General features: G+C 38.4%; 1 protein-coding gene across 1 annotated transcript in view; it reads left to right on the top strand.

Moving 5' to 3' along the window:
- DACH2 (dachshund family transcription factor 2) overlaps positions 1–26,441 on the top strand; it is a 389,866-nt gene that overhangs the window by 172,642 nt on the left and 190,783 nt on the right. Inside the window, exon 3 of the mRNA XM_054566642.1 lies at positions 24,008–24,111. Within this exon, the coding sequence (XP_054422617.1) occupies positions 24,008–24,111 (104 nt within the window). The remainder of the gene's footprint in view (positions 1–24,007; positions 24,112–26,441) is intronic.

Raw genomic sequence — 26,441 nt, 5'->3', positions numbered from 1 at the left:
TGTATGCGTGTATGTATCTGTGTATGCATGTATATATGATATGTGCATACACATAGGTATTTTTTTACCTTACTGAAATATGTCCCGATAAACAAATGTTTGCCCTCTATCAACTCAAAGAGAATCTTCTTCGCTTACCCCCTTTGTCTGGCTATGCTGAATGAAGCTCTGCCATGATTCTGTATGTCTACTGTGATTGAAAAACTTGCCATGAACGGAAGACGGGCTTTTGCGTTTCCACCACCATACAGTTGCGCTAAGATCAAGTAAAATGTTCATCTCTGTCCAAGTAATTTATCTGAGTAGAATCCATCAGCCTATTGTCATCATTTCCTCAGTGTGCTTAGAGGTCCGCGGCTGTGCAAATGAAGGACCATATGGAAATTGCTTTCTCCAAGGCACCGGTGGGTATGGTTTTGCGGGTCGCACGGACCTGCTGGCACGGTTGGTAGTTCGGCACCCTGGGAAACGCATTGCTTTCAAACATGAGTAATTGATGAATTGTATGTACTATGCAAATGTGAATGCATAAATCTCCTGAATGACAGCTTAATTTATGTGAGCTTTTAAGAATGTGGGATTAGATTTTAATTAAACATCTTCAAAGGCACCCTGACTTATTCAGTTTTTTGGCTGCTATCTTTAGATAGAAGTGGGGGAAGGTGTAAATAATAATTTTACACATATTATCTGCATTTTTCTACTAAGGCGTCATTGTTTCCTGAAAAAAATCGACGTATCTTAAGAAGAAAAGCCTTTATCTTTAATTATAAAAAACACCATCATAGTACAATGACTATAGTGTATCAGATATAATAGATAGATATAGGAAAATATATGCGGTTTGAAAGTTAATGTCTTAAACTTCAGACAGGATTTTGAAACATACTCCAGATCCTACCATATATTTTAGTAGGACAAATTGAACAATGGTAGGTACAGATGCTATTTCTTTGTACAGATTGTTGGAATATTAATACTGCGTAAGATTTTCTACATATTATTACCTTAAAAATAGTGAAAAATAATCATCGATGGCGATAGAGCTGCCTATTCACCTTTGCTCTTAAATATGTCTTGGACATGGATGTAGCTGTGTGAGAGTTTTTTTAAAATTAAATGTATTGGGGTAACATTGGTTAATGAAATTACATAGGTTTTAAGTGTACAAGTGTGTGATACATCATCGGTATATTAGATGGTGTGTTTAATACCCCAAATCAAATCTCCTTCTGTGACCACATATCTGTATAAAATCCTCTGTATAGTTTTAACCTCTCTGTTTGATAATAGTATTTTGAACCTTATGTAACGTGCAGAAGAGGACCGAAAAGGGGCTAATTAAAATCTTTGAAATTTATGAGCCCCTTTTCCATTTATCTATTGGATCTCATCAGAAATTAAAAGGATATACATTTTATAGAACCACTTAAGTGTACTATAAATGCAATTAATTCTTTAATAATACACTTTATTTATAGTTTATAGTAAATCACATTGCCTGTAAATAATACATATTTTAAAAATCTTGATCCGTTATGGAGTATGCTTAGTTTTGACCTGTTTTTATTACATATTTATTTTCTCTTAATTTTCATTGATAAGCTGATTTTTTGATTACTGAAAAATGGCTGCCTATACTTCTTCACTGGAATATGTTTTTCCTCAAATATACCTATCATTGTCGTGGCTAATTGCACGCGCTCTGGAATGGCACTTCCTGGGTCCTAACTCCCAAGCCTGCCCCTACTTGTTGCATGACCTTGAACAGATCACTTAACTCTGCCCAAGATTCAGAATTTTTGCCAGAATGAGGTGATAACATAAAAAAGAAGTGTGCCCAGCCTTTGATACATACTATGCAATTTATTGTGATTATTTGTTTCCACGGACTCTTCCTCTGAACAAGCTCCACTTGTCCATAATTTTCTTCTATCATTGCCTTTAATCATTTGTTTAATCGTTCCTTACTTGTTTTGTTTTCACTATAAGTGAAACTTATAGTCCGCTTATTTGCTTTCTGCCGTGTAATTTAAAAATCACTCCCAGTGTGAAGTCTTAACTCCCTTTATCTGCTGTGCCTTTACCCACGTTTGGTGACTGATGGAGATACAGATGTTTCCCACGTCAAGTGAGAGGACCATGCACAATTCCCTCCCTTAGCTTCCTGCCTGTTCTGGTCTGTTATGGTTGAGTTTGTTTCTTCCTGTCTGAGGAGGCGCTCTTCTGCTGCTTAGAAATTAAGGAAAGAAAAGTCACTGGTCTTACACTAGGTTAAGAAATAAATGCACGAGGTGTAGAGGACTTCAAGTCAGACATAGGAGAGCTATAGGCTCGATCTGCTGACTGCCCTTGAGCAAGTTAACTTCTCTGAGGCGTACTTTCTCATTTTAACACGGGGATAACACTGTCCCTCTCATGAAACTCTTTAGAGAATTAAATGAAGTTGGTATGAACCATAGTGCAATGCTCAGCACACAGGACGTGTTCATTTGCCAATACTTTTCCTTGCTTTTAATCATCCAACAAGAGTCGCAAAATCACAATAATAGGCAATGCAATGGAATCAAAGCCCTTCCTTAAATGAGCTCCGAGACTGAAGAGTCTCTCATTTATTTGCTGCGGGGCTCAAAGTGTACAGTTACATAATTTTAACAGGTACCATTATTCATTAAAGCCAGTGAAAAGAACTGAAGTCAGGATGCGTCTGTTTGGAACTTTTTACATCAGAACACGGAAATTAGCTAAATCTATACACTGAAGTTCACACCAGCTTTCACAGAAGACAAACCCTATTCCACTAGGGGCTCGCTGGAATGGGACTCGCTTTAAATGTAATTTTTCTGGCTGTAGCTATTTCAACTCTAGCCCTGGCATATTGTATACTCTTTTCTGTTTGATTTTCTGAACTTGGTCTGACTTCTTTTTTTAATTTTAATTGAAACGTTTTTATTTTATCTAATTTTTTAAAATTTGTGTAGTATTTTTCCACTATCATATGATACTCTTATCCCCTGCTCCTCTCCCCTGCAATCCCCACCCTGCTGTCCGTGTCCATGAGTCCTTTTTCCTTTTTGCTCAGTCCCTCTACCCCCTCACCTTCCCCCGCCACTAGCTGTCATCTGCTCTCGATCTATGAGTCTCCCTCTATTTTCCTTGTTAGTGCAGTTTGTTCATTAGATTCAACATACGAGTGAAATCACAAAAAGCCCCGCATAGCAACACTGACTCCCTGAAAGAAGAACAAAGTTGGAGGAATCATGCTTCTTAATATTAAACTATACTGTAAGGCCATAGTAATCAAAACAGCCTGGTACTGGCATAAGAACAGACACATAGATCAATGGAATAGAATAGAGAGCCCAGAATTAAACCTACACCTTAATAGGCAATTAATATTTGACATTTTCTATAATCTAACTGAACCTCCATTTGTGAGTAGGTGTTACGTCAGGAACTGTGGTGGGTTCAAGGATAAAATTTTTAAGCCCCACATAGAATGGGCCACTTGGGCCTAACGTGGTGAGAGATCTTGTGGAGCACTTTGTACAGCTAGGCTCTGACTAAATGTCTATTTAATTTGACTTTTCAATTCCTGGAGAATAGAGCTCTTTCAGTGAGTGTACACGTAACACTGTTTATTTGCATTCATTTTCAAGTTAACCTTTTTAGTAAATTAATGGGCCTATATTGTAAAATACTCAATGAGAGTTTAGCTTTAGCAGTTTCTCTCCTGCACATAATTATATCTTAGTGAAAAAATGCTTTTGAACAACACTAAAAAAGTTTTTTAAAATGTTCAATACTAAATGATCTCTTCCTTATAACCATTTTTACGAACAACATGCCACTTTAAAAAATAAATGGTTATCTTTGTTAATTAAAAAATAAAAAATCTTTCTACCTGGAGTAAAAGTTGTAAAATATTTTGAAATTTTACCTCTACTTAGAAAGTAACAAATAACATAACGGCTTAGAGCCAAGCAGACATGATTTTGTTTTTTGTTACTAGCTGTGTGACATTAATTGTCACACACATTGCTATTTCTATATTGAGAAGAAGAATATTACTTGCAGAGATTTGGCGGGCATTATATATGTTATATTTACATATATCCTACCTGTATTTTTATCCATCTCTCCGTCATCTATCACACTTTATATCTCAGTGTTTTCATTTACTTTTGCTTGTACACAAATTCAACTCAGATCATTATAGACATGCATCATTTTCAATAGTCCAGCGTGGACAAATGAAGCAAACAAATGTTTCAATGGATGCTGATCCTTCTGAAAAGGGCTGTGGCCCAAAATCAGTAGACATTGTTTGCAGCCATGGTTTCCCTCCAGCTAGTTGAGTGATTGTAAATAGGCAAGCCATTTCCCCTTGGGCTTTAGTTTCCCTATGTGTACAGGGAAGATTTCGCACTAATGTACCAGAAGGTTCCTCATAGCTTTGACTGTCTAGGATTCTTTACGTTCTTTGACTCCGGAGGTGGCCTAGTGTAGAGATTCAATGTGCTGTGCCTGGATTCACGTTACCTGGGCTCTAATGTTGGTTCCCCACCGTAATAGCTCGATGACTTTGGAAAGTCACTTCTGTCCCTTGAGCCACAGTTTTATGCTCTTTAAAATGAGCCTGCAAAAAATAGTGCATACTTCCTATTGCTGTTAAAACTATTAAATGAGTCAACATACGTAAAGGACTTACAGGCATGTCGAGCACACGCTAAGTCTTCACTACAAATTACGTATTATCATTACGCAGAGCTGCAGAGGGCGGAATGTATGTTTTATATTTCCTATTGTCCCTCATTCAGATCACCTGACATTGGACTTTGCCTCTGGTAGATGCTCATGAATAGTTGATTGATGATACAGATTTTAATTCTTCCCAGAGTAACTGCATTAAAAAACAACACCCCACAGTTCTCATTTTTAAGTTTAATAAGACTCTAGATACATATTTATAAAAGAATGCAGCCTCAATCATGATGAGGAAATAACGATATTGGACAATACGGATGATAAAGATTATAGATGACTTCACTTCTTAAGTTACATTTTAAGCTAACCTGCTTCTACTCATGCTTTTGACTGATTCCCGCCTCCCCCCCAATAATGTATCCTTATATATTATCTTCCGAGATGCAATTCCTCTGTTCATGGAAGTTGAAAGTATTTTGAAATATATTCTTTTTAATTAATTAGAATGTCTACTTACTATGGTTTACATGAGGCCTTAAAACAAATAGATTAGAAAATTGTTAGAAAATAACCTCCTTGGACAAGATGCTGAAAATGTTGCGTTTTCTCTTCCATCTTCAATGTTTAAATGGCTGCACAAAAATTCCCCAATTTTGATAAGCTTTTTAAATGCATGCTGACTTGACAGCTGTCACAATACAATCTAACAAAATTGTTTCTAATGAAGTTAAAGACAACTAAGTGCTACTAGAGCCATCCTATGGAAAAACACAGAGGAACTTTTTTGGCCAACCCAATAGTTATTAAAAGCCTCATAGGCAGCTATGATGTGCTGCTAGGATTAAGAATCACCAGGTTTCTCTTTTCTATGATAAAAATTGTCTCCCTTTCCATTCTCTTCAGGATGAACTGCTTTCCCAGGGAGATATTTGTGGATGGTTTAAGTAGAGAGTCATAGCCCGTCTTGTGTAGACATAAGAAGGTCTTTTCAATCGGTGCATTTGTGGATTCATGAGTATAATTTATATATGTGACTGAATTTAGAGGATTAGAGGTGAGCACTGTTAACTGAAATGGCAACATCAAATACATTAAAACCAGTCTAGATATCAGAATTAAACTCCAAGCAAATGGAGTTTCTTGGTATGTATCATGCACTCAGTAGATAGAAGTTGTGAGAATAATTCCACAAGAAAATAAAATTATAGCCTAAAATGTGAGAAGTTCAGTCAGCCAGTCTGTCATCTGGCCTGGGGCCGTATACAATGCCTTTTAAGCTGGGTGTTTCATTTGCATAGTATAACATTGTACAGGACAACCTTCTCTTAACAGGGTGACGGAATTCCTTATTACTCATTTAGGTAATTTGTTGAAGTGTATTACTACATCAGAATGTGAAATCTGGGTAGGAAGGAGAGTTTTCAAATACAAGGATCCTGATTTTTTTTTTTTTTTTTTACAAAACAGTCTGTATGCACAATGATGTCACTAAAAGTTGCCATAATCAATATTTACATGATAATTAATATAAAAATATAAAGTAATTTATTCACCAAATGTTCGCTTCTCTCTGGAAAAAGAAACAAACTTTTATTTTGGCAGCAAACATTTCCAAAGGAAGCAAGTGTTTCAGTTCCTGGGGCCAAAATCAATGTTTTCTTTAAGGCAGCCCAGTGTTTTCATACAATTTTCAAAATGTTTCCACCCTCTATTTTCGCAGAGAGAGTCTCTCTCCTTCCCACCCATCATCCCCTGGAGCTGCTTTGAAAAATGTATTTTGACCATGAAAACAGTGATAACACTTAGAAAATGTTGTCTTTCTAAATGTTAAAAGGATGCTTTCCAAGATTAAGAAAGAGGAAGCATAACGCAGTGTCAGTATGGTGCAGTTAAAAGACTCTAGAAGCGATAGGAGCAGGTTCCAGCTTTGACGCTGTGGCTTGTTGCGTGAGCTGTAACTGATCCTCTCGTCTCGCTTGGTTTCCAGTGTATTGTTCGGCAAGGTGAAGGACTTTTACCAAATGCCATACGATCTACACTTTGCATTTCAATAATATACATTCTCCACATGTGTCTTCCAACATCAGATATCCTCTTTATTTTTAAATAAAAACGACCCATATGATATTTTCTATTTTTCTCATGGCAAACTCTCTTACCCTTGGGTTTTATTTAAAGAACTAAAACCCAAGGCACGAATGAAACACACACAGTATTCTGAAACCTGAATTAAGTATGGCCAGTTATGTGTACTGTATTCCTAGCAGCAGTGGATACATAAACATTTTTTATACTGCAATGCAATTGTCTCTAAAACCAATTTAAATGACGTGCCTCTTTGCCTCAATTTCCCAGATTGGACAAGGAAAAATACACGCATTTTTTTCCCTACCTGTATTTTTCTTGCGTTAAGTTTGATAAAGAGGGGAAAAAAAGGGAATAGAAGCCCTAAGTGAACCATGAGTAATAGTTGTGGTTTAAAACTTTAGGCTGCTTACGGAGTTTTAAGGAGCATTACTCAATACAGATAAGAAGTTTAAGAGAAACAAAGTATGATATTCATTATATACTCTCCTTCTGTGAAAGCAAAATGTTAGACCAATTAAATAAACTATATCAACCTAACAATTCTGTCTTTTTAAAAATATTTTTAACGGTTTTATGTATTTATTTTTAGAGAGAGGGAAGGGAGGGAGAGAGAGAAACATCTGCGTGTGGTTGCCTCTGGTGTGCCCACTACTGGGGGCCTGGCCTGCAACCCAGGCATGTACCTTGACTGGGAATTGAACTGGCAACCCTTTGGTTCACAAGCTGGTGCTCAATCCACTGAGCTACACCATGCAGGGTAGTTATAAGAGTGTTAATGACACCCTGCTACCATTAGAAGCTGCCACATTATTAAGCCCTATTATTAAAAACTATGAACGAGGCAGCACTGTGCAGGCATGTTTTGTCTCATGGGTGCTCATGTGTGTGCATGTTGACCAGAACTCTGGAAGGCAGGTGTTAATAATTCCAATTTGCAGATTAAGATTCTATGACGTATATAAGTTAAATGACTTGCCTAGTATCAGACGACTTGACTAGATATCCTGGCAATAGGCTCAAAATGATCAATCTGGTATTAAAAGAATGTCTAGCTTCCTTGTTTCTGCATCACACAACAACTGCAACAAATAACAGCCTTTGTAACAGTAACGGAGTAGGTCGGTGAAGGGTACGAGCTGGACAATTTCACCAGTTCCTAGAGAACTTTTCGCTGCGGCTTTAGCCTGACTGAGATAGAAGCCGCCTTGAATGCCCTGACAAATGATGTTTTCAAAGCAAGGCCCCGAAGTCAAACTCGGGTCATAATTCTTGGAGGCCTATTTCATGCCTTTTGACTTAGAAGGCTGCGAGGTGCTCTCAGCCCATTAGTACAGCCTAAATGGAGACAGCGCTGGCCCTGCTCTGTCTTGCCCATGGCTGTTCATCTCTGCCTACTCCTGAATGGCAGAGGAACCCACGTGGCTGAATGTGACAAAGGGTACGACAAAAGTTCCAGGAAGACAGGGCTCTGACGTTCTGCGTACATGGAGCAAGGCTTTAGCGAATGAACGAAGATACCAGCGAGTGGAATTTTTTAATTTGTTTGTTTTCGTGGGTTGCTCTTGATTTGTAATTGCCTCTAAATTAGAACTTTTCCTTTCTGTGTCAACTTTTAAAACTCACAAATAGTTAATGAGTCCTTACTAAAAGCTCATTGCTTTTCTTTTAGCATCAATGATGTATGTAAGTAAAGGTAAAGATGCAGGTACCCTCAAGGAAGTTGAAGGATAGTTAGGAATACAGAACATTAATTAAATTTGAAATCGAAGGGTTACTTGAGAATATCAGACTACCATATAAGAAATGTCGCAGTGCAGGTGGGTGGAATGAACAAATAGTGTTGTACCGTCACAGCTGTAATCGGTCACCTAACTCGTAGCCTTCCCATCTTCCAGTCAATATACCGACTCTCGTATTTTCTCTGGTATACGCCACTACACGCATTTCTTTTCTACCTCTCGATCACTAAGTCATACCTTTATGTTTCTTCATGTTGCCTTTTTCAGAAACTCTTATTTTATTTTCTCTCAGTGAAATGAGATTTAAAAAACAAGAACATCATTTCACTTGCAATGTTTACAGATACGTGTATGTGTATGTCCTAGACCTATATTTTCTGACAGAAATGTAATGTGCGCCACCCATGTGATCCCCTTGTGTAATTATACGTTTTTCTGGTATCACATTTTATTTTATCTTATTTTTTTCCTACCTCTGTTGTGTGCAAACCACCATAAACCTTATTTCATATAGAACATTTTTCAAATAATGGTTACAATTTACCAGGAACTATTAACCCTAAATCCAAAATTCATAAACGTAGCAATCATAGCCCTTCATCCAAGGGCATGATGGGAATTTTCTAAGGTTGGAATGAGGAGGATTCTGACCCTTCAGGCCTAGAGGTGACAAGTTTTCTGCCATTGTTCATTACTGGTGTCTCATCTTTTCTTCATAATTCTGTTAACCCTGCCCATGTATCTGTAACTGGCATTAAAATCCCTTAATTAAATTTTTGATTGTTCTGCCTCTTTCCTTCTCATATTCTAATCTATGAAGTTCCAGAGGCTAACATGTGAAGTGGTGAGCTCTTTAATATTGATATTTTTCAAATGGAAAATTAAGAATCGTTTGTCTATGCCATGGAAAGGGGATCTCTCTGTTGGTTTAGAAGTTGGTATCACATTTTAAAAGTAAAAACAAATAGGTGAAATTAATTTTCACCTATTATATACTCTATATACTTATATAAGTATATGTTCTATTGACCCCAATATATTGAAAGCAATAACATTGCAACATGTAAAAATGTTAATGATAGACTGTGCACGATTATTATTTTTGTACCAAGACTTTAAAATGCAGTGTGAAATATCTCAGTGGGGACTCGCCACATTTCAACTGAGTCACCTTACTGAGAGCACAGCTCTGCACTGAGCAAATAGGAATGTGAGCTCTGTCAGTTAAGTAGATTGTTGAACTCATCTTTGCTTCCTGCTTCTCCTTTGGAAAATGGGACAATAATAGTACCTACCACATAAGATTGAGACTAAATAAAGTGAATATGTATAAAGATTCAAACAGTGCTTGGCACATACGTTTTCAATGTTAGAAATCATTATTGATTTTTGTCATTATTTTACACTACCTAATGTAAAAGAAGGCATATTTTGAGGTATAGATAAATTTTTTAAAATCATTTTTATTGTTGTTCTATTAGAGTTGTTTCAACTTTTCCCCCTTTACGCCCCTCCACCCATCCCACCCCCAGCCCCCGCTCCCAGTCAATTCCCACTCTGTTGTCCGTGTCCATGGGTCATTCATACATGTTCTTTGTCTAGTCCCTTCCCCTTCTTGCCTCCATGGTCCTCTTTCCCCATCCCCTCGGGTCACTTTCAGTCTGCTCCATGTTTCCATGCCTGTGGTTCTAGTTTGTTCATTAATGTCATGCTAAGTGAAATAAGCCAGTCGGTGAAAGACAAATACCATACAATCTCACCTATCATAGATAAACTTCTATATTTCAGTTTTATCTATTATTATAATAAAAGTGCAGTTTAAATGAAAGAAGTGGGATGCTGATTAAAGTCAGAACCATCAAAAACTGTTTCGTGAATACCTAATTCTATCCTTAGCAAACAGACAAATAAAAGGGAGTGACTGTCGTATTAGCACATGGCTCAACAATGACATTGCAAATGTATTTACATTGCAGGCAGATGATTTACAATGAAATCAATAGATGAGTTCTTGGCATAGACATGGGATTAGTATGTTCGTGTTTTGGAAATGCTTTTACTTCTGCACGTCACATTATCCATACTTTTCCATGTACTACTACCATGGTCCTTGCTTAGGGATGTGGCAGAGACTTTGCAGTCACCTTTGACTTCATGTTTTACTTTACATTTTTAATGGATGTTTTATTGCTATGAATTGTCATAAACTTCTTTGGATTATAACAAATTATAGCGATGGTTTAAGGTTTAAACCATTTTATCATATGCCAAGATTTTTCTTTGGCACTTGAATGTTTAATTTTTACCTCTCCGTTGAACGGCATTTCTCATAGAAGTATACGATCTCAGATTCTGAAATATTTAAAGCAATTGTTGGCTTAGGCCATCCCAATGTAGTCAGTTTTGATTTACATATTACTTGTAAATCTATGCTTCTGGTTATAGAGGCTGCTACCTTATTTGCTTTGTATTTCTTTCACAATACATACCTAGAGAGCTTTAAAAATGATCAGCATTTTAAATGTTTGCATCATATCAAAAATCTTCTCTAGAAATGTGGTCCATTTACTACCACTGTGTGATCAACTGCTTGTTTCTTTTGAAATATCCTACCTAACTTATAAAAAACTATTTTGAACTTGAAATAGCTCATCTTAACTGTAAGTAAGGACATTGCCGCTCAGAAGAGGGTTGGTTTAGTATGCTACCCGTTTACCTTGGTGGATGGTTAATGTACGTAAAAGGAGAATTCTTGATAATGTGGTATGGTCAATTGAGAAAACTGAGGTGATGCTATTGAATTCTCCATAAGCCATCCTGACTGTGACTTCCTGCCATAGAAAGGAAGAATGGAAAGGCCATGTTATTATCACAAAGCTCCTACAATATTAAATATAAGGAACAGAAGAAACCATTTATTACAAATAAAGAGGAAGGGAGTCCAGGGGTGTAGGTGCGTCACCACAGATTCTACAGATAATAATGGCAGTTTCTCTCTTGTAACGCTTCCATGCTTCCAACTGGAACTGTCCTCTGACTCAGAGGTCATGACTTTCATGACGGCGAAGTGTCTAGGAAAGCAGCCCTGTTTGTGTTTTGTAACATGGATATGTCTCCATACTTAAGTTTGGCCAACATCAGAGACTTTACAGTGTCTTTCTTCATGACTTCCCATGGCCAATATAATGATAATGGTTTTATCTTAACCTATATAAAAAATGAAAATGGCAAGGTCAGAAGAAGAATGATTTGATTTAGAACACATGACCACAATGCTTTCCTTCCAGTATTGCAGTATCTGCAGAATGGGCCGATTTCCACCAACCTGAGACCCTCAGTGTGAGGATAGGGGTCGACCGACAAAGTGGCGGCTGGGAAGCTGGGAGCAGTCGGTTCAAGCACGCCGCCGCTCTCAGAGCCCAAGTGACAGACAGGGGACCCAATTCAGGGTCTTTTTAATCTCCCTTGAGTCCTGATCTTCAGTTTATGCACATATACATACACATACATATATTTGACTCCTGAATTTCATGTTCTGATTACTATTTGTGCGTATATTAAAAGTGTTACTTTGAGTTATAGATGTTGGTCCTAGGAGCACGTGAACCTTAACATTAATCAGTGCATATCAGGAGAAAAACGAAAAAGGAATTTCCTGACAACACATGTAAGATTTGGGTAAAATACCCTGCCTCTGGCTTTGATTAGAGGTCCTAAAAAACACGACACGCTTCCCTTAGGGACATTCTTTCTCTGCACCCCACACCACTAGATGCTCCTTCAAGGAATGAAGTTGTAGAAAAACAATGCCCTTGAAAGTAGAAATCTTGAAAAATCAACCATAAACTTCCAGCGTAATGTTTCAGAGGCCGGAAACATCTTGTATTTATTGAAATTTATCTGGAACGCAATGGAGACTTTCTGCAGTACTCTTCGTCAGAGGCGATTACCAACCAATTTTAGAGCAGCGACAATTGCACAGTGTTAATGTTTAATTAGCAAAAGGGAAGCACCTGTAGCGTGGAGGAAGAGACTCCCAGATTAGACTATACACATTCAGGTTGTAACAAAAGCCAAATTCAATGAGACCACTATTTATCTTCAGGGAAAATAGAGTTGCTCCCTTCTGAGATAGTCCCAGCTCCTGGGAAACACAAGCAGTGAATAACCTTTTGCATGTATATTTCACTGCTGGCTTTTACCCAATGAATTTCAAGAGAAATGTTTGTGAGCTTTCCTGTCCTCCAGCATGAAGGCAGGCTGGTCGCGTGGGACAAGTACACAGATGACCTTCAGTATTACTGTGTCATGCTTCGCACTAGACATGCCTCCCTCACCCCCGCCCCCAATTGATTTGCCCCCTTCCCTCCCTCCCAATTCTTTTCTTCATCAGCTTCCCTCTATTCAAATGGGGGACATTATTCTAAATTCTTTCTTAACACCATTGCTTTGCTGCCACTTCCACGTTTATAATTATCCTTTGACTAAAGGATAAAAAGACTTAAAATGATTATTCTTGGCAAGAGGCCTAAGGTGAAGTCCTGTGGGGTTTAATGGGTAAATTATAATGTGTGCAGTTGCGAAGGCAGGCTTGCGAAACCCTCATGTAACCGCAAGAATGTAAAGGAAACTCAGAGAATTTCTACTCTTTAGCAGCTAACATTCATTGAGAAGCATCTCATGTTATATCTGAAGGGTAAATGCGTAGTTTAAGTTAAACAGGAGCGCTAAGGTTATGGAAGCCAGAAAGATAAAGAAGGCAATAGCCTCTCAGCAAGGGTTTAGAAAAATGCAAAACCCCTTCCTTCCTCAGTTGCTTTGAAGCTTATTTGGAATGATTAATTTTCCTGTGGCTTCATGTAAATTGAGAATTAAATAGAAACTGTGTTACCTTGCTGACCGCCCTACCCCAGGTTTCAGGCTATACTGTTCTAACCAAGTGCATTTAAAGCAAAATCAGTCCCTTCATTTAAATAGCAACCTAACGGAAAACATTTTTCAGTTTTTATAGGCTGCTAATTTTCAAAAAAAGTTCCCGTTCTAAATTTCGATTGCAAAACTATTCAGTGTGCCTCTCTTCTGTTGCGCTCATTGCTCACCCTACCACCTGTTCCTGTGGGCATTTGAAACCAGTTTTGGGAGAGTTCAGGAGAACATCAATACAGTGGGCTCTTATTTCTACCTCCAAAGCTCCAAAGGAATCTCACAAAAGTGCTTCCATTGCATCTTATGAAATATCCTGGCAAAATGTTCAAAACAATTCTCAGCCTTCCCTTCCCCCTCCCTCCCTCCCCCTCCCCTCCCTCCCCCCTCCCCCTCCCTCTCCCTCCCTCCCTCCCTCCCTCCCTCCCTCCCTCCCTTCCTTCCTTCCTTCCTTCCTTCCTTCCTTCCTTCCTTCCTTCCTTCCTTCCTTCCTTCCTTCCTTCCTTCCTTCCCAGGGGATGTTTACTTTGTACCAACAACTATGTTAGGCACAATCAGTAAGATGCAGTCCCTGTCAACAAGAAATTGAGAGTCTAGACGAGTAACTATATTCTATTTACATTTAATTTTGGCAGTAGGCAGAGTGGGACAAACTGCTTTATTTTCCATGGTGCTGAGAGGAATTTAATTTCCATTTTCCTGAAAGGATGACAGCACACGCAGAAACTGCCTTGCTGCTCCGTAGGGCCGCACCCCGCGCTCCCCCTCAATCTGAGGTTGATGTTTCATTGCTCCCCAGTGCACCGCATAGATAGGGTTAAATTGCCAAAAGTGTTTCAGAACTTTACATTCTCTGGGCTTTTGACCTTGATAAATAGTATTTTGCCTCAAAAAAAGAGAAACGATCAACAGGTTTTCACTACTTACAGCAGGCTTTCCATTGCATTGAGCGATTATGAAATAAGAACCTGTTAGGTAAATTTATGGTAAGAAAAAGTTATCAGTGATGAAACACTTTTGATTTTAGGATGTAAAGTTTTATTTACTTCCATCTCTATCCTCCTGCCTTGAGAGGAGTCATTTAGCGGCATATTTGTTATTCTCCAGCCTGCTGTGCCGAAAATAACATTCTCTCAGAGCAGAAATAATAACTTCCAGGAAGAAAGAGTCCAAAGACAAATAACATACACACTGTGAATCTAAAGCTTATTTATGGATAAGTGGCTGAAATTTGGGTTCAACTTGGAGTTACAAGTCAGTTTTTTACATTTTTAAAAAGATTTTATTTATTCATTTTTAGAGAGGGAGGAAAGAGTGGGAAACATTCCTGTGTGGTTGTTTCTCGCGCGCCCCCTCCTGGGGACCCAGAGATCGACCCAGGCGTGTGCCCTCACTGGGAATCCAACCGGCAACCCTTTGGTTCTCAAGCTAGCACGCAATCCACTGAGCCACACCAGCCAAGGCACAAGTCCGTTTTAAGGAGTTGGCTCATAATGCCCTTTCTGCAAACTTGTTGTCCTTACAAATTATCGAATCACATTGTCATCAGTAGCATCAAAGGGATTCTCACCTGAAATGAAGACCTATATCAGTCATGGGCGCTACTAATTTTATTTCACTTTAGAAAACTGTAAAACATTCAAGTGATAGTCAAACATACTCATGGAGGAACATTAAAAGCAGATTCTTAAATATGCCAATGATATTGAGTTTATTGTTTACCATTAAACAAAAGCTGTAAGTTATAGGTATTAGGGGAAACACCACTACTTAAGGAAAAGTTTCTTTTTTACAGGAGGAGTTTATTCATTTTGGGTCAAGAGAAGCTAGAGGGAAATAGGAAAATAATCTTTAGCAGATGTTGGATTTGTCAGTTTGTATACTTAAAGACAGTGAAGAAAACAGATACTTTGAAGAATTGAATTCTGAAAGTCATAGTGTTTTTGACTGAGAACAACTAGTGAAGAAAGTAAAAGACCTTCAGGGATGCTCTGTAAAAAACACTATCAAATAGTATGATGCAACACACTGCTACTATAGAAAGTGAAAATCTATTTAAATTGGAAAAATTCTGCTCCAAGTTGCTCACGCATTGGCTCTTTATTTTCCCCTTCTTGCACATTATTTTATCATGGAGGATCTTACAGAGAGGAGTTTGCAATTGCTCATAACTCCTTCAATCAGGTGACTTTGGCACCCATGTAGCAGATGACGAAACTAAAGCGTAGAGAGAGGTTTAGTTTCATGTCACAAACTGAATCGACGGCACAGCAAAACTCAAGTGGAGTGGCTGAGTTCGCAGTGCCTAGCTGGCCTTTGAGATTGCGCTGCCTGGGGAAACCGTAATTTAGGAAGAAAAACGACTTGTTGGAGAAGCGTGCTGATCTCTACCTTGGCTTCAGAGTCTCCAGCATTCCTGGTGATATTTGACCCAGCCCAAATGCACCTGACTTCAAAATGAAAAGTGAGGAACGACAGGGGACCTCATGAGACCATCCAGTTGCTCAGGAACACATCGGCTGTGGTGACAACCTTAAAGATCTTCATGCTCCTTCACCAAAGTCTAGCGACTTATTCATGATCGTGGCACAATCGGTGACAGAAACATTCGAATTTAGTCCTGTTTCCTAGTCACCTGCTATGCTCTATTCTGACTTTCCTGAAAATCGTCTTTATTATTTCAAAGCCAGAAGGAGATGTGGGGCAAAATTTTTTGTTGGGGAGGGGAGAGGTGACTGCCTAAAAAATAATTCACAAGCAAAGCGACGAATGAGGAGGGGAAAGTAAGCCATCTGCATGTAAGATGCATTACTTGTATTGTGGTTACCATAAGAATAATGAGAATCTGAAAATTAAAATGCAAAAGTTTCAACTGTTGAATTCTGCCTTAGAAGTAAGGACTTCTCAGGATGTACATTAGGTCTGCAGTCACGGAAAATTGTGTGTACTTTGAAGTTAGCGATTCATCTACATTTGGCTGCAAATGTAACTTAATTCTTTTTTTTTTCAGTCTTTTCAGTTGTATTATCAGAAGTCTATACTCTACCCTTAATTCTAATTATGAGATTTATAGACTATTTCTTTTATATCTCTAATCTTAAATTGAGGGAAAAAAAACATCAAGAATAGTCATATAATAGTCATATGGCTCCACAATGGCCAAAGTGCTCTACTAGCTTTCTGCCCTTATGCAACGAATTGCCTCAAATTTAGCAACTTAAGACGACACCCATTTCTCACCTGCCACCCCCCGCCCGGTTCCGGATGTCCAGAAGGGCTTTCCTGGGTTCTCAGAGCCTTACACAGCTGAAGTCCCAAGTGTAGGTCCTGCAGGACTTCAGTCTGAAGCTCTGGGGAAGGGCCTGCTCACAAGCTCATTGAAATGGTCGGCAGAATCTAGTTCATTTCAACGGTAGGACTTGCATCAGCCGAAGCCACTTGCATCCTTGACACATGTCCCCCTCCTTTAAACCAGCAATGGTACGCCACTTTACCACAGTGAATATCTAACATTGTTTAAAGTGGTTTTCCTTGAATATGAGTTGCTAATATTTAGCCATTAAATCGTCAAGGAAACCGTGTTCTGTATTTCTTATTTGAATGTGTGTTCTCAGGCTATAAACCTAAACATAGAGGTTAATCGTGATCGGCTTCCCAAAGGTTTGCTCAACTTTCTACGCTCTCCTGAGTCGTGATATTCACCTGATGCTCCTGCATTTTCTGATTGACATTCAAGCTTGAAATGTTAACTATTGAGATCATCATGAGACTATACACAGACTGACAATTACCAACGGGACTTCATTTGCCAGACGTGAAAACCAGGATTTTGGCCAGTAGCACCTCTAATGGTGGAATTTAAAGTGCCCTTTGTGCTAAAGTGACAGCAGGTTACACCGAAGCCTTCCCAGGGAAGTGAAGCTTAGTAAAACGTGTCCCCAGGAACCCTAATATCTTATAGACGTTTCTCAGTGGAAAGGGTTTAGGGTCAAATGCTATGCATAGCAGACAGTGAAGCGACTGATGTAGCTGGAGTAGAAGACTCGTTTAAGAAACAATAGGAGAAAAGAGAAGGAAGACATACAGAGGCAGAACCGCTGGACTAAAAAAGCTCTTAGACTGCATTTTGTATGCGATCAGGAAATATTGTTGGTTGCAGACGACAGAAGGAAGGGATGTTCCGCCAAAATTCATGGCACAGCTTAGGCAGAATGGACTGGAACAATGACGCCACCTGTTTCAAATAACCTGGGCGTCAAGCGATGAGGGCCTGAATTGGGGTGTTAGAAATACGAATAGAGAAAGAAGAAAATTTCCAACACACATTACAATGGCAGAAAAATATTAAAGATTGAAAATGAAAGGGGAAGATGAGGGCTAAAGTTATCCTCAAGTTTAGACTTTTGCCCGGAGACAGAATGCAATTCAAGAGTAGATACAATAGTAGAGTGTCTTCAGAGATGGATGCTAACTTCTTGTCCCTTCTCTTAATATCAGAAGTTTTGCACAGTGATACACTCTTTGAGTTCAAGAATGCCTTTATTTTGAAACACGTGTCTGACAGTGATATGATACACCTTTAAGAGAGGAAATGCTTACTTGATTTGATGCACTCTAAGATTTACTAAGGTACATTGTCTCAAATATTTTCTACATTGTCTAAAATTTAAATCTACTGATGCAAATACAAAGTACACAAGCAGGAAAAACGGAGGGCTGCTAAGAATTTTAGTCATGTGTCAGCATTTCTGTTATACGGACTTTGTTAATTATGCTAAAAACTATATTAGAAGTCTGTCAATTTATGACAAAAAAGTGAACTTGTTTAAAGGTGCTAACTCCAGCCTAGAACACATTAAATTTAAATAGGGAGCAGACTCAAGTAAATGAAGTATAAAATAGCTTCACAGTAATACTTTCTATCAAGTGAGTAGTCAACCCTTAAATTGTTTATTACATCAGATTTCTTTTTTATGGAAGGAAAAACAGAAACGCAGTGTTAGCAAGGGAATTAAACATGACAATTTAAAATAATGGCTATACTATTTTCATATGTGATGGAATGCACATTAAGAAAATATTAAAATTATAGGTTAAAACATTACTGCATAATAATAAACGTTAAAAGTTTCAACTTGCCAAAAAGATGTAACTCTTTTAAATGTGCGTGCACCAGATGAAAATGCATAAAATACAAAGAATAGAATCAAAATATTAAAATAATCAAATAAAAGCCATAAATAATTCCATGTAATATTTACATGGAGTTACAACTGTAATATTAAGGCATAAACCTGAATTGTTCTACATGATCTTTGCTACTGCAACGCATGACCCGTTAACAAGTAGAGGCTTTCCTTCAGCGTTTGAACACCCTGTGTTAATTTCCTTAAATTTCCTAGCTTTAATGTAATGCGGTGTAGAAGCTTTTCCTCTATCCATCCGCATGTAAGTTTTGGCCCTGCGTCTAAGGACTAAAGAAGGGACTAAATAACCTTGCCTCTGGGGCATTTTTTTTGTTGTTCCTTGTATTGATAGCTCCTGGAGACAACGATGAGCTACGTTTCAAGTTCCCATGAACCAAGGGATGATTGACGCCCAGTTTAACATAAGCACCATTTTATGAGAGTTGCCATAGTGACCAGGTTCCAGTGATCAGCTTGAACAATTTCATATATGATTAATGTTAATTGCTCATTTTGCATGGATGACTTTTTCCGGGTTGCTGAATCGGGTGCTGCCGCCTTTGATCTGCTTGGGAATACAATCCAGTGTGATAGTTAGAAAAGTGATCGGTTTGCCAACACTGAGTGAAGATGGGTTCAGGTTGCTGTGAGGTCAAAGCTTGTTTCTCTTCATAAACACTGAAAGGTCAAGTAGAGTTGAGCTACCACTGGCATCCTTGAAATGCTATAGTAAATGTCAGACCTAAGAGATTATTATTAAGCCACGATACAATGAAGAGACTTACTGTTCTCTCAAAAAGATTCTTGCTGAACAGAAATGTACCAGCACGCTTACAGTCAGGTAAACAACACCGACGCAAATGTCATTAGTGGTTTTCATGGCTTTTAATGTAATTGAAAAAATGACACATTCAGGGCCTGTCCCCAAGGGTTTTAAATATCAGTGATCGCTCTGAAAAGTAAACCCCAGATCATTATGAACAAACCACTTCAGGAATCCAAGCGCAGCGGTCGTTAGGAGGTGCTGCTAATAATTCCCTTAACTGCTACTCTGTCCTCAGCAGTTTTTTCGCTTTGTCCCAGAATGTTACATGGCTTTCTTTAAAGAGGATGGCATGACTCGTGATTCCTCACTAAATCATGTGTGACCACATGATTTATATTTAATATCTTAAAGGCTCATGGCATCACCCATGAATTTACTAACAAGACATTTTTTTTTTTGAAACACAAAATCACCTTACTAAGTTACTCATGCCTTGTTTCATATACAGGTGACTGATGACAAGAAATACAAATAATTCCAACAGTGAAATTTCATAATCCTAATGAGCAAAATATCAGCTATTACAACTTCAGATAAATATATCATAGACTGGTGGAGGCTGGTGTGGCTCAGTGGACTGAGCACCAGCCTGAGTACCAAAGGGTCCCTGGTTCGAATCCCAGTCAGGGCACAGGCCTGGGTTGAGGGCCAGGTCCCCAGAAGAGGGCACCCGAGAGGCAACTGCACATGGATGTTTCTCTCCCTCTCTTCCTCTCTCTAAAAATAAATAAATAAATAAATAAAATCTTTGAAAAATATGTCATAGAATATGTCTTATCCTTTTGTCAAAAGAAGGCCTCCTGAATTTCCCCTCTCAGGAGCTTCTGACTCTACAAAGTGTATATATAAACAGCAAGGTAACACCCTGATGTAATTCACTTCAACTGCTGAAATATGAAATGCTGTTGATATACTGTATTTCAAGTTGGGTTGGTTAGTCTTTAACCTTAGGAAGCTGAGCTATTTTTTCATTTCTTCTAAAGAAGTGTGCAGAAAGAAGGGTAAAGTACATACCCAAAGAAATTAGGTTAAAGGATGACCTGGACCCAGAGAAAATCACAATTCTTTGGAATAATAGTCCCCCAAACCACCTATAAATGTTACATTCAATGATGATTCTATAAACCTGAGTCTTTCCACAAGACTTAGCTGAATTATTTAACAAAAGTTCTGCTATTTTATAGGGTTGTTATTCTTGTACTTAAACAACTTTCATTTGCGGTGTTCATGGGAGATACATCCGCAGAACCATTTGGGTGGGAACTTAAAATAAAAGCCTGTTTTATTTCACAGGGTACAAATAACCTCGTAATTAAACTGAAACAAATAAGTGCCAACAAGCAATTATCATTTAATTAAAGAGTAATTACATGGTTATTTGTACTCTATAAAATAAAGCACTACTGAAATCAGTAATGCAATCAATAATTTAGCAGAAACAGGATGCTGCAAAGATGGAGCTTTCAACCTAGGCTGATTAAATTGTCATCCCAAAACCGGTTTCCTCTAAATCACCACATGTTTATTTGTCTTGATTAATATGTAAATATCTGCCTGATGTTAATAGAGCTCTTAAAGATAAGAAGTATGGCAGGATCATCTGTCAGGAATGATCTTTACCAACTTTCTATGAAGTTATCTGCAGTGTTTCATCACACTGTCAGGCTTGTGTTCTTTGAAAGGAAATGCAGGAACTTTAGTGCTAGGAATATTTTATTGCAGAGGATCACTAGGTCTAAAAGTAAAAATAGCCCTGGCTGGTGTGGCTCAGTGGATGGAGTGCTGGCCTGGGAACCAAAGGGTCACTGGTTCAATTCCCAGTCAGGGCATGTGCCTGGGTTGTGGGCGAGGTCCCCAGCAGGGGGCGTGTGAGAGGCAACCACACATGGGTATTTCCCTCTCTTCCTCCCTCCGGTCCCCTCTCTCTAGAAATAAATAAATAAAATCTTTAAAAAATTTTTAAATAAGGTAAAAATAAAGCTATCTTATATTAGTATGGATATGTATCGATTATAATGGCTTTTCATAAACTTTATTCTAATTAGATTCTAGGAGCCCAAGCCTTCTCCCCAAAAGTAAAAATGAAGGCATGTGAATGTGATTTTTGCTCGCTGATAAATGTAGGCAAGTTTGGAAGTAGATATCACGCGCTCATACTCACTAAAGAGTTAATCATAAATTCTAAATAATAAGGCAAACACATGTCTCTTCACTAGACCATATGCTCCCTCAAAAGCAGAAGCTGTTATAGGTCCTCACATTGTATTAAACAACAAACAGACCCAAAATCTTGACCTTGTCAAGCTTACCTTTTAACCTTTGTGACCCTCATGCCTGGTTCCAGCACCAGATACATACTGAGCGGGCACCTAGCACATGCTTGTTTGCTGGATGATTGAATAAATGATATTGTCACTGCGTATGTATGACTCCCGGGACAGAGGCAGCTACCCTTCTTTAATGTTGGACATAGTCAAATTTGAATGGATCATATTTTGAATGGCCGTAGAGTCCAAGACTTAAAAACGATCCTTTGGCAGCAAAGCAAGATTCATGTGGTCAAGGAGAGCAGAGCAATCTAAAGAACATTTGGAAATGGTAGCAACAGTGAAATAATATTTCCCATCTGTATTAATGAACTGATGCAACTAACCATTCGCTGGACACTACCGTGTGCTAGGATATGGTGACATAAAAAACCAGAAGCACGTGCTGCCTTCCCAGAACAGAACCAGTTCAACTGTATAGCTTTCAAAGTGTGCTGTCCGCAGCTGGCTCATCATGTGGAAGGAGAGGGAGCACCAGGCTGCTTCCTTCCGGAGACAGCCCATCCGAAAGTGGTCACGAACATCAAGATGGCACCGAAATACTGATATTAGAAAAGCACATATAGCAGTCAGGTGGACATGAACAGAGTGAGTCGGCTCGAGTTCTGACAAATGGAAACACACAAAGCAGCAATTAAAAAGTACAGATTTGGTGATTGTCCAACAAGCTCATCTGCCTTCTTCTAATGACTGGAGGTACCCGGATGAACATTGTTCGGTGATCTTGGGATCCTTCAAGGGATTTCAGAGAAATAGCATGTTTCTCTTATCACCAGTCCTTAAAAGAGTGAACCGTAAGGACCGACAGCATAACAGCACGGAATTAAATAAAATAAATTATGGCCCAGATACAAGTAGAAAGAGGGAGAAGAGTCAGTTTATAAAATTGAAACATTAAATGAGAAAAACAGACTATTTTGGTGCTAGATGGAGATACAATATTGATGTACAATGAAAGAAAATAACACCAGCAGTGTATGAAAAATGAACTGGGTAATTGTACCTCTGTGTAACTTGCTAGAAGTTGTCTTCATTTAAAAGCAGAGTTTGTCTTACATTGATGGAGCACTTTGCTACTGCAAAGTTGATAGAGTGAGGTTCAACTGAAATTTCTTTTTGAACCAAAAGTCATTTTTGGAAATGTTCTCTCTCTGAACCTCATACATTTTTGTGGCTTGGGTTATTTAATGTAGTGTTTTGCAGGGTTGTGTCAAAACCTCTATTATTCAGCTTTGTAAACTGAGTTTCTGCTAAAAAGCAACAGCAATATTTTAGGCAACATTAGAAAGTAATATTTGAAATACATTGGGTGACTTGAGAATGACTTGATCCTAATGCTCGATGACTTATGTGTCTCTTCATGGCAGCGACAGCTTCCAAATGATGCATTCGGTGCACTGGCTGTATTAGGCCCCTAGACGGGAGCCAGAGACTGACTTTCCCTTTCATTATTTTATGGATTAACATTTGCAACTGCAGTTCCTGAACTGTCCGCACTAGGGTGAAGAATGCACAAATCGAATACGTTAGGTTAATGTTTTAAATGTAGCCTCCACTCATCAGTTAAAAACTCCAATCTGTGAGAGAAGGTGGCCCAGATAGCGAAGGCGGCAGCTTTTGTTGGTACAGCTGCTCCAACAGAGGATGCACGGATGAGGATGCTAGTTATGCAGCCTGTTTTAAAACAATAGGAAAGAAACCCCTCCTGAGGGTGTGGGTCCTTTGTGATGGGTGTTCTGGCAGCTGGGAAATGCTAATAAGCATCAGTCTTACTCCGCATCCCTCAGCTATTTACCCCTCGCCTCCAGCATGCCGGGCAGAGTTGATCAGTTCACATTCTGTACAAATTTAATCCTGTGAGTCTATAGCTCAGATCTCAGTATGTGTATTAATACCAGGGATCAGTTGCAGCTTGAACAGCAGGGAGTAACTGAGTTTCTCACAACAGGTAGCTGTCTTGCAAAGTGCTGGTTTGCAAGTGGAATCTAAACTAGAAATTGATCTTTTACGGTTTTAACGTTTGTCATATGCTGGGAAATTTAGCGGGAAGGAAAATATCGGCCTTGTAGTAATCAATGAACATAGTCTTTAGTATACAATTCTATCACTTGTGGCAATTAAACAAGATCTAGGGGGCAAATGTAGCAAGTGATTGTATTTCCAAAAAGCGCACAGTTTTAACCTGATCTTTGTTTGTCTGCTTTTCAACAGTTCAAGGCCTGGCCGGCCCCCGAAGCGCTCTTTACAGGACAACGCTCGCCTTCTGCCCCATTCCGTCCCAGGTCTCTTATCGCCAGGACTCATCACTCCGACAGGTAATCCAATCCATCCCATGATCGGCCTTGTCTCTTTATAGTGCCCAGCATTTGAAGGAAACTAATATTGATCTGCCTGCCTTGTCCTCCAGAGCTTTTCAAGCTCTGGTAGAGGTTACGTGATTGAGCTTTTGGGTTGTCACGAAAACAGTCGTTACTCCAGCAACTCAAGTCAAACACATGTGGCTTTTTAAAAAAGTCAATGTCATTTTCTTGCAGAAAAGGCCTTTCAAGGCTTTATTTTCTGTATGCATGGAGGTGTGCACGTATCCATGTATGTTTTTTTCATGTTGGCGAGAGGGATGGGGGCGCGGTACACTGGCCAAACTAACAGTCTCAAATCTGCCTAGCGTGTCCTGTAGCGCACCGCTTACTTAGTGGTCTCAGTCATATTTTGTTTTCTGGTTTCCAAGGGTTCTGTCCATCTTTGTATGTTGTGCCAGTTGTTACTCTAGGTTAAAAAGTAGGTTGTGCATATCTTGTAGAGAAACCTTATGATTCGGCAAGAAGACAGTGCACCTTGTCTCTATCTTAACAAATTATCCAGTGTTTTTCATTGAGCACCGCGATGAACAGTGCTGGCCTCAAAATATTGGTCTTATGAATTAGCATAGGACTTTTTTGATTTTCTAAAAAATAACCTAAACATGCACAAAACACTTAAAAGGAAGCTTAACATTTCTCTAATTGAAACTTTAAAAATCATTAACTCTGTTACGTGGTAGAATCCATTTTCAAGTCAGCTCTCGGCAAGTTTCATAATTGACATTCTACTTACTGTACATTCCAAACTTAACTTGCTTTAATTTTATTTTAAAATATTTTTGAGGAATTCAGCTGATATTTTTGATATGGTTTATTACAGGTTGGGAATTATCCTTTTTCTCCCAAATGATCATTTACATGCTTTACAATAATTTCTGGTTTTAGGTCCTTAAATTTCAAAATATTTTTGTAAAGAGAGAGATAATATTATACAGCTGTGTATAATTTTACATAAAACTGGCAAATCAACTATTGAGAAGCGTCTGTTGCCTTCTCTTTCAATGTTGTATGTGTTGAGAAGCCCCTTTAAACCTGCTTATAATGGAACTTGTTCTACATTTGTTCATATTATTTCTTTCTACTTATAACTTGAAAATGGGATCTCAACGTAAAAATAAACTGATCGTGGTGTTTCTTTTCAAATGCTGTGATGTTTTTGTATATTATTTTTGCCTTTAAGTTGTTGTTTTCTTCCCAGCAATTGCAAGCCAAAAAAAAAAATGCAAGTGAAAAGATTTAGATATTGTTAATGTTATCATCCTTAGATTTATTTAAGAAGCGTTCTCAGTGTCTTCATATAGATGACATGTAAAACTTCTAAAATGCGGAGTATTTTCAGGTATGCTATATTGTTTTATCTGCTTAGCATAAATACAATTCATTTAAATTTCTATTTTACATGATATTATTTCCTTTTCTGATTTGGACTTTTTATTTCAAAAATGTTTATTTTCATTTTGGTTCTAGTTCTCCTATATAATGAAACCTGATTCACTCAAACTTCACTTATTCAGAATTTAAGACAATTCAGACAATGGCTCTGCTGAGGTCTCTAGTATTAATAAAAATACATCTTTAGCAACTTAAAATGAAGAACAAGAAATGCCTCTGTGTGTGTGTGTCAATGTAGGATGTGGGGTCTGAAGTCTGTGCAGGGTTGAAATGTATTTTGGTGTCTAAAAATTACTTTTTGCCAAGATCTGTTTCTATATGGCTAACTGGCGTACACTCATTACCAATGATAGGTCTTTATTCACTCAGATAGGACTCATAAGATCTATTCTTGACAAGGTTGTCTGATATTCATTTAGATACTATAACTATGTTAACTATAGAATCTCTCTCTCTCATCATTCTTTTCATTTAACACATGTTTATCGAACACCTATTCTTCACCAAACAACATGAGAAAAAATCGCAATGCATTACAATAAAATTCATTTTGTGAGTCAGAGGTTTTCCAAAATTCTACTCAGCCTTTCCCCAAATTACGACAAAACGATGAAGCTTGACTGTGTTTTGCCTTCAAATATTGAACTGCTGATGTTCTCATGTCGTGTTTGTGTCTCTGTTCCTATCGTACAATCCAGAGCTTCATTCCCTGAACGCACATTATGACATCATAATCCCATTATATAGCATTTTCTGTAAAGATCTTTTGGGCCATAGGGGGAGGAAGAAGAGGCATATTCGGCATCACACAGAAGGATGGATCAGTCCTTTGAATTTCCCCTTGCCTCAGCTTCTGAAACATTTCAAATAGACAGATGTGGAATTTGGCTTGA

Source organism: Pteronotus mesoamericanus, unplaced genomic scaffold (genome assembly GCF_021234165.1).
Source record: "Pteronotus mesoamericanus isolate MK-2021 breed Mesoamerican mustached bat unplaced genomic scaffold, CSHL_Meso_final contig_177, whole genome shotgun sequence".
NCBI lineage: Eukaryota > Metazoa > Chordata > Mammalia > Chiroptera > Mormoopidae > Pteronotus > Pteronotus mesoamericanus.
This window is presented reverse-complemented; position numbering and strand designations above follow the sequence as displayed.